This window comes from Ictidomys tridecemlineatus, chromosome 9 (genome assembly GCF_052094955.1).
Source record: "Ictidomys tridecemlineatus isolate mIctTri1 chromosome 9, mIctTri1.hap1, whole genome shotgun sequence".
Taxonomy (NCBI): Eukaryota; Metazoa; Chordata; class Mammalia; order Rodentia; family Sciuridae; genus Ictidomys; species Ictidomys tridecemlineatus.
In genome coordinates this window covers 65,019,257-65,037,246 of record NC_135485.1, presented here as the reverse complement: position 1 = coordinate 65,037,246, position 17,990 = coordinate 65,019,257, and the positions used below count along the sequence as shown (strand labels likewise).

The following is a 17,990-nucleotide window of genomic DNA, read 5'->3' as shown; positions in this document are numbered from 1 at the left end:
AATTTCTCACATAATTGTGATTTTTAATCCTATGTATCTACAAATTCTAATTTTCTGCATGGCAGTCTCTTTTTAGTCATTAGATTTAAAAGAGACTAAAAAATGTATAGAAAATATTTTAAAACATTCCTATAATCTTTGTACAGAAGTTTCTTGAGATTGAAATTATTGTATTATCTATTGTTCATTTCTTTAAGAACTAATCCTCTCATAATTAGCACAGGTAAAAACAAAGGCATTAAAGCCACACTGCCTGAGCTCAGAATGAAGCTCCACCACTTACAAGCCACAAGACCCTTGATATATTTATGATCTCTGAATCTCAGGTTCCTCATGTACAAATTAGCTGTAAGACTACCCCTGTGTTACAGGGAAGGCATGAGAATGAATTAGTCAGTATGTGTAAAGTGATTGGAGCATTGCCTATCAAATTATATATGTTCAATAAAAATTAGCTGCTATAGGGATTGGAGTTGTGGCTCAGTGGAGAGTGCTTGCCATGTATGTGTGAGGCTCCAGGTTCAATCCTCAGCACCACATATAAATAAACAAATAAAATAAAGGTATTGTGTCCATCTACAACTAAAAAATATTTTTTAAAAATTAGCTGCTATTATTTGTTACTGGTATTTTATAACAGAAAAAAAATAATTACTAAGGAAGATCTAATTATATTAATGACACAGAGAAATCCAGCATCATCCTTACAAAACGTCAACTATAAGTGTTCACATCTGAGATAGCTCTGATGAGATTTTAAAGCAAAGGTACACCTGAACTATATCATGAAAACAACTGGGAACAAAAACTATAAATATCATACTCGTGTTTTTAATAAAAGACCATAGATTTGTACTACTGGTTTAAAAATATAAAAATTATGCATTCAATTACTTTATTCTAATATGACTATGACATTATGATATATATATTTTGGCTTTTGACCACAGTTCCAAGCTCATACTCCCACAGAAGAGAATAATGCCAGGGCAGTTTAGTACTCGAAAGCAGGCTTCAGAAAGTCAAATCCATCCCCACACTGGGCCTTCTTCTGCCTTCCTTTCACCTGTTCCTTTTTTTCTAAGGCAAGCCATAGAAATTAAAATATCTTTTCCTGAAAGCAGGTCACAGAAACTAAAAATATGCTCTAATTTTCCTTCACCTATCTGTCTTGGAGCTGGCCATAAAGAAATTCTCTGACCTATCTTGTCCAATAGCAGATGACAAGACCCCCGTTTCAGAAGGGGTCCTGACCCGTACCTTGGAAGAATGAATGCTACATGGGAAAGTCAAGAATAATCTGAACAGAAGGGCCTTGCTAGGTTTCCCCAATCAGTCTGTGAGTGTTAGACCCTTTTTACCTGCTTACATTTCTTTGCAGTTGTCCGTGTTTCAGTCTTGCCTGTACAAAGACTCCATAAAACCCCAAGAGGACAGGGTCTGGAGGGCTTCTGCACAGCAGGAAGGTAAACACCAATGCATCCACATGCCGGAGAGTGGTGCACCCCCACTCCAGGGCCATGGAAGCTCCTGTGCATAGGATTCTTCCAGACTGCATACTGCATTTCTTCATCTAGATGCTTATTTTAAAATCCTTTTAAATGGCTTTTATGATAAACTGGCACAGGTAAGTAAGTGTCTTCCTGAGTTCTGTGAGCTTTTTTATTTCAGCCTGAAAAGGGAACCACAATATGTAGCCGATTGGTCTTAAGTTCCAGAGGCTCAGATTTAATGACTAGTGTCTGAAATAGGGTCAATCTTATGGAACTGAGATCTCAACCTATGAGATCTGCTGCTCTCTCCAGGCAGACAACATCAGAGTTGAATAGGATCAAAAGATACGTTGCTGGGGTCCACAGAAGAACTCGTTGCTTGCTTGCTGGTGGGGAGAAGCCCTGACACCTTCTGAGATCAAAGAAATTATCTGTGTTGTGAGTCTGTGTCAGACTCAGAATGGCAACCCACAAAAGCAAGAAAAACTCATATTACATTTATAAAAAATGATAAAACCAGTAGTTTTCAAACAGCAAATTATGACCTATGGGTAGTAAAATCAAGTAAGTTGTATCCAGCACTTTTTGGTAAAACACACACACACACACACACACACACACACACACAATCAAACAGAAATAACAGGGCATCACACACAGTACCAGAAAGAAATACTTCATTACATTTCTGCTGCAGGTAAAATACAAGCTTATGTGTCTCTTGGAATATAGTATGCAATGTATTTCTGTGTGTCACAGTCAAAAATGTTGGTGAAACACTGGTCTATGTCTCTATGTAACATTTCATATTTTAATTTGGATAAGTCTTATACTTATTTTGATTTTTAAATTTTTTTCCCAGGGATTGAAGTCACAGGGGATCTACAATACCCATCCCTTTTTATTTTCTATTTTGAGAAAGGTTTTGCTAAGTTGCCCATGCTGACTTCAAATTTGCAATACTCCTGTCTTGTCCTCCCAAGTTGCTGGGATTTGCTTTTATAAGTTTTATAATTCATATCACTAAAGCATATATTGGAAGGCAATATAAAATTATCTGAAATTTTGTAGTCAATAACATTTTTATACTTTTTTTGAGAGAGAGAGAGAGAGAGAGAGAATTTTTTAATATTTATTTTTCAGTTTTCGGCGGACACAACATCTTTGTTTATATGTGGTGCTGAGGATCGAACAGGGCCACGCATGCCAGGTGAGCGCGCTACCGCTTGAGCCACATCCTCAGTCCTCAATAGCATTTTTAAATAAAAGTGTTATGGAGTTTTATATGGTAACTTTACATTCAGCAAAAAGAAAAAAAATGTACATCAAGCACTTAGGACTGCCTCACATATTAAGTGGTTATAAGGAAGGGCTTTCCTCTTATAGTTCCCCAACTTACAAAATGTCATATTTATTACACAGACAATGGTAAACAAAGCTTATTTTCTGTACCAAGGCATATTTGTCTTCCTGCAATCATACCTTGAAGATAAACCAGACAAAGCTTTCTTCAGGATCTCAGGGGTTCTATCTAAGGATGGTGGAATTTCTGGAATATCAGAATCTGCTCTGGAATCCAAATCTCCATATCTGTCATCAATATCTGTTTCCTAAAAGTAAATAAATATGAAAATCAGTTTGTAAAATAGTTGTTGTTTTAAAGCACATGCCTGCCAATGCATTCATTTATTGCTCAGTGTTATATAATCTGAAACAAACAACTCCTAAATTATCTTAAATATTCAAGTGCCATTATACTTTATTATTAGGAAAGTTTATCTTTCTTAAAATCTCAATATAAAGGAATTAACGTAAATGAAAGAAATAAAAAAGCTCATATATTCTCTAAAGCAGAAATTTATTGAAAGAATCAAATATGTATTGTTTTGCTGCTTTATTAAGGAAACAAAGTGTTATTTTCATACAGATTTTAATCAGCTGTTCATAGTCCCTTTTTTTCATTTGATGGCAATCAAAGCATCAACAGTAGGAAGAATATCTTATACAGGCATAGACTTTTACACATATTTAAGCATTTTAACTTCCATCATTTTTATTAGATCTTAAAGAGATAATTCCAATGAAGTAGATCAAAGAGACATTACTATTCTGTTTTAGTGGCAGGTAAACAATGATCAAAAGTGTTTTCTTTAATGGAAAGATTTTTTTGGAAGTTATCTGAAACCCAAACTGACATCTAAGCATGCATATACAGGAGCTGTGAGTGTGTGCTGAGAGCAGCAGCTCCGAGCCTTTACACAAAAGTGGTCACTGTACAATTTCAAGGATGTAAATATGACATTTGGTAATTGACAAATTTCAAAACAAGTTTAAAAACAAAGATGTCATCTAAGGTTCTGTTTTGGAGGTGAACACCACTCCCATGTCCTCCCCTCTTCCACACCATCTTCCCTTCACCACATGCTCCCCCACCCAACAGCTTTCAGTAAAGACAGTGGTTTATGAAGGGGAAAATCAGAGCAAGGGCACAGAACTGGGATAGAATAGAAGGAGAATATTCATAGGAAGCAAAGAGGAGAAGATGGGGCACTGAATAGAATGTTGGGCTACAAACAATCCTGGATAAAAGTGGCTAGGAATTCAGAACATTGGGGAGTCTCAATCCAAACTCAGCCCCAGATAAATAAGCTCCAAAGCTTTGGGAAATTTTTCACCACTTTTAACTGCTGGTTTATAAAACAAAGCCTTTACTATAATGCCAAGGGAAAAAAATAGTATAATGCCAAGGACTTAGTCAATTCAAATAAGTGGTACGCTATTATTATGATTAAATCAAGTCTTCTAATGCCTCACTGAGTAGCTTACCAACCGAAATTTTAGCTTATCAAATAAAAAAATTTAGCCTTTGGGAGTATTTTCAGTTTTCACAAAGCAACAATAAACTTTAGTTTACCAGCTGCAACTTTTCATTAAGTAATTATGAAATGGAATGTGTTATTATACCAAAGCTGACAAATGAAACAGATATGCTGAATACCCATTGGGCCACTGAGCATCAGCTGGACCCAAAGCAACTTCAACAGAGAGATGTTAACTAATAAGCAACCAAACAGAACATCTTCTAGAACCTGTCAGTCCCTCATATCAGTGAGCCACGCTAGGAGGTCTATCACAGCTACAGCAATAGGGCACATTACTCCTCCCCCCCACCCCACCGGCCTCCTTTTCACCTTCAGTAACTCCCAGCGCTGAGAGGTGTGGTGTGAGTGGTAGTGGAGGTGGTGACTAATGGAAGTGATTTTCTACCTCACCTTGCAACGTTACAGAAAGAGTACAAAACTAGGAACTGGGAGTTACCAGTGTTCATTCTACCTATACCATATGAGTGTGACAAAAGGCATATTGCTGAGCCCCCAGAAAACTCAGCCTTCAATTTTCACATATGTAAAATGAAAGCAAAGGACTACAATTTAAATTGAGGTCCTCGGAAAAACTAAAAATATTCACAAACCACTTCAAAATTCACTTGGCAATAATGATCCTGGACCATGATCCTCCCCTCCACTGCCTCTGTTAGCTGTCCTGCTCTTAGTTGTATTATTTAAGCTTCTGAGTTCTGCTTTATTTCCTTTAGAAACATAAATTTTTTAAAAAAATAAGATTAAACTAGGGCTGAGCGTGGTGGCACACACTTACAATCCCAGCAGCTCAGGAGGCTGAAGCAAGAGAATCACGAGTTCAAAGCCAGCCTCAGCAACAGTGAGATGCTTAGCAACTCAGTGAGACCCTATCTCTAAATAAAATACAACATAGGTCTGGGGATGTGGCTCAGTGGCTGAGTGCCCCTGAGTTCATCAATCCCTGATACACCCCCCTGAAAAAAGATTAAACTAGGTTTCTTCAATTACATTCTAATAACTGAAGAATAAGATAAATTCTAATTAGTGACATTTTAAAGCAATATTATTTAACTACCAAAATTAGGATAGCAGTAAGAATTCTTTCTCTCTCCCTCCCCCTCCCCCACCTCACTTCATGTATGGATACTCTGTTATAATGATGCCAGACTTAGAAAGGAGAATCAGAAGAAGAAGAAATTGTACTTTAAATGCTCAATTAAGCAGGGTCACATGCACTGTGCGTACTGAATGAAGGTATATTATGAGAACCAAATTTGGAGCTGTTTTCTGTCACATCTATTATGTCATAATTTAAAGATGATCCTCAAACTTCCCTTCCTTCTTTAGGCCCATGACTTCCTTATAGCTTCTCTTTTCAACTCATTATACACCATGAACCTGTTGTTTAAATTATCCAGGATGGTCTCAAATTTGCAATACTCCTGCCTTACTCTCCCAAGTAGGTGATTACAGGAATGTGCCACCACTCCCAGCAATATATATCCCTTTGTGTACAATTGTATGCAAATGTTTATGGCAGTTGTATTTACAATAGCCAAAAAACTAGAGACAAACCAAATGTCCAACGAAGAAATGGAGTAACAAATTGTGCTACTTCTGTATAATGGACTACTCTCTCTTGCAACAGAAATGAACACATGGATGACTCTCAAAATAATTATGTCAAATGAAAAAAAATGAATAAAAGGATATGTGATATGTATATGTAGAGATATGTAAATACATGTATGTATATAATATTCCATTGATTAAAAAAATTCCAGAAAAAAAGTAAATTCCATCTCTAGTGCCAAAAAGCAAATCAGTGTGTACCTAGGAATGTAGGGAGAATTATGAAAGGGAGACAACTTTTGGTGCTCAAAGATGATATTCATCATCTTGATTATGGTGATGGTTTCATGGGTATACATATGTCAAAACCCATCAAATTGTACTTGCTATGGATTGACTATTTCTGTCCCTTCAAAAGTCATAGGCTAATTTCCTAATTCCCAATGTGACAAGGATGTGGAATGGCCAGTAATTAAGTCACAAAGGTGGGAAACTCCAGAATGAAATTAGTGCCCTTATAAAACACAAAAGAGATAATCTCTCTCTACCACAGGAAGACTCAGCAAGTAAGTATTCAATGGCAAATCAGGAAGAGGCTTCTTACCAGGAACCAATTGACTAGTACCTTCATCTTGGACTTCTCACCTTCAAAACTATGAGAAATGAATTTCTGTTATTTAAGCCACCTATACCATAGTGTTTTGTTATAACAGCCTGAACAAACTTAGCACTTTAAGTGTGTTTAATTTAGTGAATGTCATTGTGATATTTGTTACAAAGTCATAGCTAGTGATGATTCTTAAAGAGTGGTCCAGGAAAAGGGGCTGAGGTAGCTCCTAATGCTGAAGACAAAAAGAACAGGATTGAAAGCACAGGGGTCAGGCAGCCAAGGATCCAGTTCATTCAAGACAAAGACTCCAAAGACAAGTCTCTGCAATAATGAAGGTAAGTACCAGTTTGGAATGAAACCAAGGAAAATATATTAAACCACACAAACTTTCTCCCCCACTTTTATGCGTGGTTCTCCCTGCCTCCCACAAAAATCGAGTTGGAAAACCAGTTAAATTCTCCATTGTGGGTCCCTTGAAGTCCACACTATTCCCTGTATCTCAACATTAGAATTTACAATCAAGCAAAAGGAAACTTGCAAGCACCACAGAGGTCTGTGCTTTACAGAGGCGCCTTTTAAAAATCTTCAAACAGTTCTTCCTTGAAAGAACATTAGGCTGTGCTCCTGATTTCAGTATTTTCTGTCATTTCTTTGTTGTTTCCATGCAGGTATGGATTCCTTCTCTTTTTCCCAGGAGAGAATTGCTCCTCTCTGTGCTTGATGTATTCTCTAGTGAGTTAGCAGTTCTGTGAACCATGAGTGGGACTGGGTGGGGAGGTGGTTCTGAAACCTCTTTGAGGATGAGGAAGGGTCAAAGAACCTAGTAACATTATATTTTATAAAAATCTGACTACTTCATCAACTAGCACCTCTATGGTCCTATCATACACTTATTAATTAAAATGGATAAAGCCTCCTTATTTTTCCAAATTTAACTGAAAAGAATTGGTGCTCCAAATCCTTCTCTGCAGCCCTGGTCTATTACCCACAAAAATGAGAGGTTTGGATCATCCAGCATACCACACAATATTCTGAACAGTCATCATGCTAAATGGTAGACCCCAATGCCTGGAAAAAAGAAAACCAGATGTGTCTCACAAGATATAAAATGCATGAGCAAAAGGCAAATCTGATTATGCCAACCCCCCATTTAAAATTTCACAGTAGCTCCCCACTACTTAAGAACAAGTCCAGTCTTCACCTCTGGGATTTAAACCCAATTCCTCCTACTCTCCAGTTAGGGCTATGGCCATACCACCTGCCATTTCATGCTCTGCAGAACTGAACTTCTAGCTGTCTCTCTCCCTCTGAAGATGGCCTGCATTCCCCCTTTGAATATGTATTTCTTACTTTATCCCAAAAGATAGCTCTCCCTTGAGATAGCCCATGTTCTCTCCTAAATGTGTGTATGTTTTCCTTAATGAATTTCTGAAAGAAAAGGAGGAGAAGAAAGAGGAGGAGAGGGTAGGGAGATGAGGAGAGAGAGGAGGAAGGGGAAGAGGAGAAAGGAGGGGTGAGGAGGAAGAAGGAGAGGAGAAGAGGAGGAAGAAGAAGAAATAGAAGAATAAGGAGGAGGAGAAGAAAAAGCAAGGGGGGATGATATACCAACTTAGGTATCATTTCTTCAGGGAACCTCTAAAAGACATACTAATTGCCCATTCACTTAAGAGGTATATGTCTTAGTCCCAAACCCTACAAAGTTACAATGAAAAGGAGAATTAATATAACGGGATCAAGTTTGCTAATAACTGACCTTGAGATGGAGAGATTATCTTGGATTATCCAGGTAGGTTAAATATAATTACAAGAGTTCTTATAAATGGAAGAAGTATATTTTGGGGTGTTATTTTTTGGTCTCCTGCAGTCATATTTTGGAGTTGTATGCCTAGAAGAAATACCATCCTACTAACACTTTGATTTCATGCTAATGACAGACAACTGATATTTCAGACAACTGAGCTCTAGAACTGTAAGACAGTCAAAGTGTGTGTTGTTTTAAGACAATAAATTTGTGATGATTTATTATAGCAGTTATAAGAAACTAGTGAACAGAGCTCCCAGACCAGTTCATGCTACTCCCATATGCCCCTCCAGCAACCTAACTCTCTGCCACAGTCTGCATGGCACACTGTAGTGGTTTGTGCACCCACAGTCTTACCCCCATGCTGAGGGAGCGATAACCATCATCTGTTTTCTCAAATGAAATCAGGCTATGTCTGCCAGTCAGCAACATCACTGTTTTTACTATCTTTTGCCATTTCTTAAAGGCTATTTCAATGTTCAAATCCTATCTAATTTCAAGGCCTGATTTCAGACTTTTCCTAAATTTTTGGCTCATTCTGATCTCTCTATTACTCATAGATCATTCTTGTACATATAAAATTAAACTATGTATTATTGCATAATTTATATAGGTTTAAATTCCAAATTAGGAATAAGGATACCTAAAGGAAAAAAGCCATGGAAAAACAGAAACACTGAGAAAATCAATGAGCTTTCTTCAAATGTGAATTATTATGATGATCATAAATATGTACTTTACCTGAGAACTTATTAATGCTCACTTGCTGTAAGCATTATCACTTTTTCAGGGCCAACAAAGATAATACCAATAGTTCTTCAATAATATCAATGCCAATATTTGCCTCCATCAGACAGGAAAACAAGTATACAAACAAAGAATAATTAAACCTGTTCCCAAATATTTTCTGTAATGTGTAAACCTTGCTGGGATCTTGACTTAGGAGGAAAAATGAAAGACATTTGATGGCCACTAGGAAAATAAAAAAATGGACTTTTTTTTCTTCAGAATGGGGTATTGGTATTGTCTTGAACTCCTGGGTTCAAGTGATCCCTTGCCTGAGTTCTGGGATTACAGGCACATACCACTATTCCCAGCTATACACACTGCAAATTTAGAAATATGATAACAGTATTGTGGCTATTTATAAGAATGTCTTTATTTTAAGACATGCATGCATTACCACTAAAAGTGAATGGCTAAGATGTCTGCAATTTATTTTCAAACGCTCACCAACAAAATATTTACTAAAAACACATATGATAGGATAAAGCAAATTTAGCAAAATCTTAATTGCTAAATCTAAGTCCCACCTGGGCCAAACATATGATGAAGTCAGATTGGTTTCAGCAGCCTCACATTGAGATCTTAAAATAGCTAATCAAGGGTCCTGGCCAATAAAAAGAATGGCAACCTTAGGCAAGAAGGAGACAGCCTTCTTTCCTAGCCTTCAATGTTTACAAAAAGGTGCTTAAATTTCCATAAGAATGAGTTCTTCCTGCAGGACCCTGTTTCTCCCACCCTGTGCCCTTCCCTTTTGTGTTTAAAAGAAAATTAAAAATCTTGTAGTGCTGACAGAGACTTTAGCAGACAAGCAATCCATGACAATGATGTAAAAAAATAACTGACTTTCTTGTGGAAAAGAAAATAAGTAAACATTTGGACACATTACTAAGTCTGACAAACCGCAGGAATGGTCAATAACCATTTGATGGTCATATTGGGGCTTGGGGCATACAACTCTACAATATGACTGCAGGAGACCAAAAGATAACACCCCAAAATATGCTTCTATGCCGTATCTTGAGCTGCTTATTCTAAGAAACTGCAGACACAATAGTGGCTGTGAAAAGCTGTCCTGTCATAAAAGACCCTGACATCTAATAAGGATACTTACATTAGTGAAGAAGAGATGCTCCCAGACAACAGTGCTGGGCACTTTATCTGCCTACCAAGACAAGTTTTAGTCACCAGCGACCCTGCATTTCCTCCTCTCAGCCTTCCAACCTGGACTGGTCTCCACTCTTCCCTAGGAAGCCCAAGCCCCCATTCTTTTTTGTAGCTCAGGATGCTATGAAAACATCAATCACCTCACCCTTTGTCAAGTCTCAGATTCCATGAAACTCCCATGTGTATATATGTACTTAACTATGGCTTTTCTGCTCTTAATGTCTTATTGTCATTTAATTTGTATCCCAACCAAAGAACCCAGAAGGGTAGAGGGAAGCCATTTATCTGCTTCCCATATAGTGATTAATTAATTCTTCTCCATATCTGAAATCACTTCAAATTGCAATGTCATTCTCATTAAGTTCTGAAACACTTTCCAAATAAATGAGTCAAAGTATAAACAACTACAAAACAAAGTAAAAGCTAATGATTTCTTCTCCTAATCAATCTTTGAGAAAATACTAAAAACAGTTTTGTTTGATTTAAATCCAGCTGCCTAAAAATCACAAAATTATAGGTTTTCTATTAAGTTTCTAGTTCAATGCCAATATTTCATAAGTTCAGAAAGGCCAAATTAGTCTAAAATCAAACAAAATCATCAGAGTAAAGCAAATGTTTTAATTAATTTTAAAACATTAAACTGAGATAGGATAGAAAAAAACTTAAAACTTAACAGGTAGAAATGAGACATAAAGGAAGGATACAGAAATATAACCTTAATCTGGGGTTCTTTATACCTTTCCAGGGCTGTCACTCATCAACTCAATCTCTCACCCAGGACTGTTACTCTCAAATTTCTGGGAATCCTATAAATCTTAAAAGTTCCTATAAGTCATCCACCTATAAAAATTATCTATTAATTAGCCAACCAATAAATAAGTTAGGAAATATGACATTTTAAGAAACTCACAAATTTAGGGGACTTTTCAACATTACCTACTAAGTCAGATAATGGAGACTATCAATTAACTCGTCAGCCACAAGCAACTGAGTCGGCAAGGAAATGAAGGGTGGTAACAGACACACCTCAAAGAAAGTCAAAGGTCAAAGAAGGGAACCTTAGACAACCTTATCAAAACAGACAAGCATCTAGAAAATGGAAACTGGAGTGCCAAACCTCCCCCAGCCAGACTTAATTACAATCCTTTAAGGAAACTATTGTTTCAAGATGGGTTCACCTCCAACCCTCAAGACTAGGTTATGTGACCCTCACCAAAAAAAAAAAAAAAAAAGAGGTTGCTGAGGGCTAAACAAAGGAGTAAACACCTACAGGGGAAAGGGAAACTAAGGCAAAAACAAAAGGACCTAAAAATAACAAAAGGGCCACACCATCCTCCCTAGAGGCAGACTATTCAGTGCCTGTCCTGAACAGCTATACTCTCAGTTTCTAAGAACTCTTACTTGTTACTCTGTGCAACTTGTCTGAAATCCTTCCTGTGGGATCATAAGAACCTTCAGCTTATTGTCAAAATACACCCTACTGTCATGTATATTTAAAAAGAACTAATTAAAATAAAGTGAATGCTCTATTATCCCCTGTGTGGATTCTCACAGTCACTTTGGCTCAGTGGACTTAAGGATCCTGAAAATGATCAGACTGATGGTACCCTCACATACCTTCCCATACCCACCCCTCACCAACTCTCCTTTAAAAAAGGAACCTGAGGGGGCTGGGGATGTGGCTCAAGTGGCTCGCCTGGCATGCGTGCGGCTCGGGTTCAATCCTCAGCACCACATACAAACAAAGATGTTGTGTCCACTGAAAACTAAAAAATAAATATTAAAATATTAAAAAAATAAAAAAGGAACCTGAGAACCCCAAAGGGTCTCTCACTCTTGAGATGGCCCCCGTTCCCCCTTGAATGTGTATTCCTTGCTTTCCTAAATAATTTTTTGTGCTTCTACTGACATGTGCTAGAATTATTTTCTGTAATGTAAGTCAGTGATCCCACTTGCCCTGAGTAGAGTTACCCACCCCCCACACACTTTCAGGAACTCTCTGGGACCCTTTTCCAGTGATAGGATCTTTTATAGGTTTTAGTCAGAAAATTTAGAATAAATCCCAGCTTTAAATACAATCTGATACTGTACAGGGCTTTTAAGGCTTTCAAATTTTAGTTTTCTTCGATGTAAACTATGACTATCTCCTTTATCTATACAATTATTGAGAATTTAAAACTGGTATTCTGTATAAGCAAGTATTTTGCAAAGAAAAAATTATTTTATACTGATAAATACTTTATAATCATTATTCCATGCAATGAAAGTCCACAATCCAAGAATCACTAAATTCTAAAATTAGTTGTTGAGCAATAAGCAAAACACAGTTCCACCCTTCTCAAAGGTACAAAATATAAACAGCCACAAAAGAGGTGACATTGAAGTAAAGCCTTGCTTAGAGCAGGCATCCAAAAACCATTTACAAGATGCACAAAAAGCAGCCGGGCTCAGGGGCTCATGCCTGTAATCCCAGCTGCTTGGAGGCTGAAATAGGAGGATTTCGAGTTCAAACCCAGCCTCAGCAATGATGAGGCGCTAAACAACTCAGTGAGACCGTGTCTTCAAATAAAATACATAAACAGGGCTGGGGATTTGGCTCAGTGGTTGAGTGCCCCTCAGTTCAATCCTCAGTACAAAAAAGAAAAAAAAGAGAGAGCATAAAAACAAATCAAGCCTTAGGAAATATGTTCATATGTTCCTAAATTACCTGTTTTACTTGTACTGAATTAAAATCCATATTTGAAAAAAAAGATATCTCCAAATACAGAATAAAAGAAGACAAATACACCAGATTCTTATATTTAACCACACCATCTATGAAATAACATGTGAAAATCTATTTTACAAAAATGAATATGCACAAACAAATATAAAGAGTAAACTGTTATGTATATAATGTTCTCTACAAAAATTTTCCAGGACTACTTAAAATTGTTTTACTTTTTATTTATTTATTATTTTTAATTGTAGATGGACACAATTCCTTTATTTTATTTATTTATTTTTATGTGGTGCTAAAGATCGAACCCAGTGCCTCACACATGCCAAGCAAGTGTTCTACCACTGAGTCACAACCCCGGCTCAACTGTTTCACTTTTGTTTCATGACAGACAAAATTTGTTTATACCTAAAAGTACAGTGCAGTGCACATCCTAAGTCTGATACAATCGATGACATCCTACAGAAAAATTCTCAGAATTATAAAAAAAATGTTCAAAATCAAGACCATAAGTGATATATAAAAATCCATATAGTAACACTAGGTTATTCCTTAGAAATCATAAATATAATATAAAATATACTTTAAAATGTGAGAACTACCACCTTTACCTCCATATAGCTTACTGTCTATGTTAGGGTGACTTTAGAATTTGATTTTCTTCACATAACTTTACTATCCAAGTGACTACTACTTAGAAGGTCACTGTTTTTCTGATGAACAAGAAAAGAATTTCTGAAAGACATTATCAACTCTTCAAGGGGAAGTACTGATTTTATCCTCCGACTCATCAAACTTATTTCCTCAAAATTCTTGCCTGGCTATTTTCATAAATCCAAAGCTGTTAAATTGTGATTTCTTTTTTTTTTTACCCAATCTACTCTGGTCCCCATATTGAAAGGTGTACCTGAAGCCGAAGTTCCAATTCTCAATTAAATACCTCTTGGCTTTCTCACTCTCAAGACACTATCAAGGCTTTGCAGAAGGTGGGTGTTCTTCCTCACCGTGGTAAGCCATAAATTCCCACTGTCTTGTCAACTTGGTTAAGTTGGTGATATATGAGAAACAAGCACTCAAATACTTATACTAAATAAAATGAATCTGCTATGAGATAGTTAAAAAATGTCATTTCAAAATATGCGGCAAGGGTATTTTTTCAAACTGAAGGGAACAGCATATATTGAGTGGGTATGGGGGGTCGGGAGGGCTTTCCATGAATTTCTCCTGTGTGATTAAAAAGGGATCCTCCAGATTACAACCCAATTGCATGAAAACCCTCCCTGGAATTCAAGCCTTCCAGGGACAATCTACACACCAATTGGAGGAAGAGACTTGAACTTTACATCTGTCTCAGACAGGGTGTTACTTGGTCATCTGAGGGCCCATTCCTCTTTCCAAAATCATTCACTCTCCCTAGGTTGTCTGCACATTTCCCCTCCTCATATGGAGAATGTATGGAAACCTTTAAGTTGCACTAGATTTGGGCATTATTACTTTTCCTTCACCTGATAACCCTATGCACAATACAAAATTTTATGTCATCATATTCATCATAATTGTCAGTTGTTCAAAGGCTCAAAATTGTCAAATCTTCAGTGGTAAGGAAACTCCCCTTATCCCTAAAGCTACAAGTAATAAAAGCTAAATCATGGAAAATTATTTAGGTGGTAATACTGACTAAAAATGATCAATAATTAGGGAGCATCCAGGTTGAGAATGGCCTAGATCTAGAAGAAAAATATAGAAGAATGTTCATTACACTTACATGTGACAGTAAGACAAGTGAAGTGTGCCAAAATCAAGAAGTTATTTATGAAAACAAAATAAGGCTTAGTCAAAACAACGAGATGAAATGCAATGTGAGATGGATGTTCATGAAACAACTGGTGAAACTGAATGAACTCTGTAGTCTAGTTAACAATGTTTCACCTGTGGTAACTTGCTAAAATTTTGACAACTGTATCACAGTTACATAAGATATAATCACATTAGGGAAAACCAGGTGAAGAATACACAGAAATACTGCTTTCTTTGTAACTTTTCTGTAACTCTAAATTGTTCCAAAAATGTATAGTTTATTTAAATACTATTAGCATAATTATAAAAGAAGTTGCACAATCTCAAATGGGGAAAGACAGAAGGGAACTAATCTCCAGATCATTTCCCCCTCAACTTTATAAACCAAAATCTACTATAAGCACCCCAAGGTCCTAGTCTGAAAGCACACCACAACTTCAAGGTGAACACCCTTCTCTTCCACTTCTCAGTCTACTAACTCAGGTCACAGAGTGCCCTTCCAATGCTCAACCCCCCTCAATCCATTCAGCACTTCTGGAGCCCACTTCCCCATCCACGCAAACCTGTGGTCAAACCCTTCAATCCTGGCTATGCAAGGATACGCTTAAGGTATCCTTGACCTTCAGGCATTCCCAGGCCTAAATGGCTCCCAGTATCCATCTTCTCAGTGATTAAATTGGGTTATTTCTAACATGTATGCTTGTTGTGAGAAACAAATAATAAAAGAAGTACTCTGGGAATTCTAAATCACCCCACAAGCATCATATATTAGGACCTACTGCTGGGTTAAGTAAGAATTATGCTAATTTAGCACACAACAAGCTTGTGTTCAACTGAATCTTCACTTGGTTTGATAATTCTATTAATTGCTACTTGGTCATTTCATATCATACTCCCTAAAAATTACACTAAAAAGGTCTTACAGTTTAAACTAAATCATTTCCAAGACCCCTTGAAGCTCATTGGTTCTGAGTAGCTATTTTACTGAGAAAATTGAGGGCCCAGTCCAACACTTGGATTTTTTCCTCTTCTGGATTTCAAATGTTTCTATGCTCACCCTCCATTCCTGCTCTTTTTTCTTAAGGTATGAGCTTGCAACCTCTCCTTTCCTTGCATATCACTATCAACTGTGTTCTCTACCCCACATCTGCCTTCTTTCTTCTGGGGCCTCACCATTCTCATGAGCACCTTCACCCTCATTTGATGTCTTTCAAACAAACATATCTCCTTTCCATTAGGGGAAAAAAATCTTCACTTGATCCTCCTGTCTTCTCTGCTATCCTGTATTCCTTTTCACTATCACTTTCTACCAGTAACTACCAACATTTCTCCTCTCATTTTCCTCAATCTGAAACCTGGCTTCTACTAAGATTGCTGGCTAACCTCATTGTTCTGTGTCTCAGCCCCTTACTCCTAGGTACTATTATTAATAATATTCTCCTAGTAATCCTTCCTCCTTTTGCACCCAGGACCCTCATTATCTTGGTTACTTCCCTGTGTCTCCAACCTTCCTCTAAACATGGACCTCCCCCAAGGCTCCATCTTCAGTTCTCTCACCCTCTCTAATAAAGAACTGGCATCCGCATACCTGGACCTTTCATTTCAGCTTCCAGCACACACTGCACCACCTACCCTTCACTTAGGCCCCATTTCTCAACCTCCCTGGTTTGGAGAATGACTCACCCAGCCCAAGGCAGTTCTTCCAAACTCACTCTTAATTCAAACAACTTCACAATTCTTGTTACTTCTTTCCTGAACATCTCTTACCTATCAAAATATGTCTCCCAGTAAGTCCTTTTATTAGTCTTATTGTGGTCACCCTTGCCTAAGTCCTATCATCAGTATTTGAAATATCCTCTCTCTCAACCCCAATTCCACCACCCTACTAGACTTTTTATCAGCCCCCATCAACTCACATCTATAGCATTTTTAATACCCTTCTATTTAGTTTCTTTCTGGTAGATCATTCTTCCTTCCAGGACTTTCCTCAGATCACTGCCACAGAAAAGTACCAATCCAGTATTTAAGGACTGTGGACATTTCCCCTCGGGTAATAAGCACTTTTTTCCTATTATCTCTGCAAAACTTTTAGAGGCTTCCCAGAGTCCATGAATAAAGCCCAATATCCTCATAAGACTCTCAGCTTCTGAACCCACCTCCCAAACATGCAGTTTAGGCTCCAGGATTTCCCATCTACTTTTAGTTTTGCCAATTCAAGGAACAGTCCACATGCCCTTTGCCTAGAACACCCTGCCTCAACCCTTGTTTCTACCTGGTTGAGTCCCAGGCATATTCTCTCTCTCTCTCTCTCTCTCTCTCTCTCTCTCTCTCTCTCTCTCACTGGGGATTGAACCCAGTGGTGCTATGCCACTAAGCTACAGTCCCAGCTCTTTTTACTTTTATTTTGAGATAGGGTCTCATTACGTTGCTTATGGCCTCGTCAGGTTACTGCAGCTGGCCTTGAATTTGTGATCTTCCTGTCTCAGTCTCTCAAGTCATGGCAACCAGGCATCTTTTAATTCCCAATCCATCCTTATTTCATCTTTAAAGCTCTTTTTATAAGCCACCAAGTTGAGTCCAGCCAGGCCTTCCACGTTAACAATGAGCTTTGTATAGATGTCTAATAAATTTAACTCATACGTGTCTTGTGGGGGAGGTTTCCTCATTGAGGGGGTGGTCCCTGTCATCTTCAAGTCCCAATCCAGCATTTAAGGACTGGGAACATTACCCTGCAGGTAAGAAGCACTTTTTTTACTTGCTAATTCTCTGGAGCACAAGGCCTTCTCTCAGCCTAAATCTACAGGACTAAACAATTGAGAATGTCATGTTAATAACAGCACTATAAAGTCTACAAAATGGCAGCGCATGGGAGTGTGCAATAATAGCAGAATACAATACACCTCCTCCACTCCTTTCATTAATTCCCTAAGAATTTTGCTTTTACTGGAACTTAAACAGAAAAGGCACTTAAAGAGTTTAAATGGACCAAATATTAACCAGCCTCCAATGTGCAAACTGATTTTAAAATAGCCCTTGACCTGAAAATATAGGTATATTCAAATACACACCCTGATAATAAAAGACAGATAGAGGATAAGAATTCAACGTCTCAAAGCTTGCCAGGTCAAGAGTTTCTTATGATGAATCTAAAAGTACAGCAATATTTTAACACAGCTTGAATATGTTC

The 17,990-nt window shown here is 37.5% G+C and overlaps 1 protein-coding gene across 2 annotated transcripts in view; it reads right to left on the bottom strand.

Annotated features, from left to right (window-relative positions):
- The window catches only part of Cds1 (CDP-diacylglycerol synthase 1), a 67,732-nt gene that overhangs the window by 47,166 nt on the left and 2,576 nt on the right, over positions 1-17,990 (bottom strand). For both annotated transcript variants that reach the window (XM_021735940.3, XM_005339303.4), the window contains exon 2: positions 2,976-3,103. In XM_021735940.3, the coding sequence (XP_021591615.1) occupies positions 2,976-3,103 (128 nt within the window). The remainder of the gene's footprint in view (positions 1-2,975; positions 3,104-17,990) is intronic.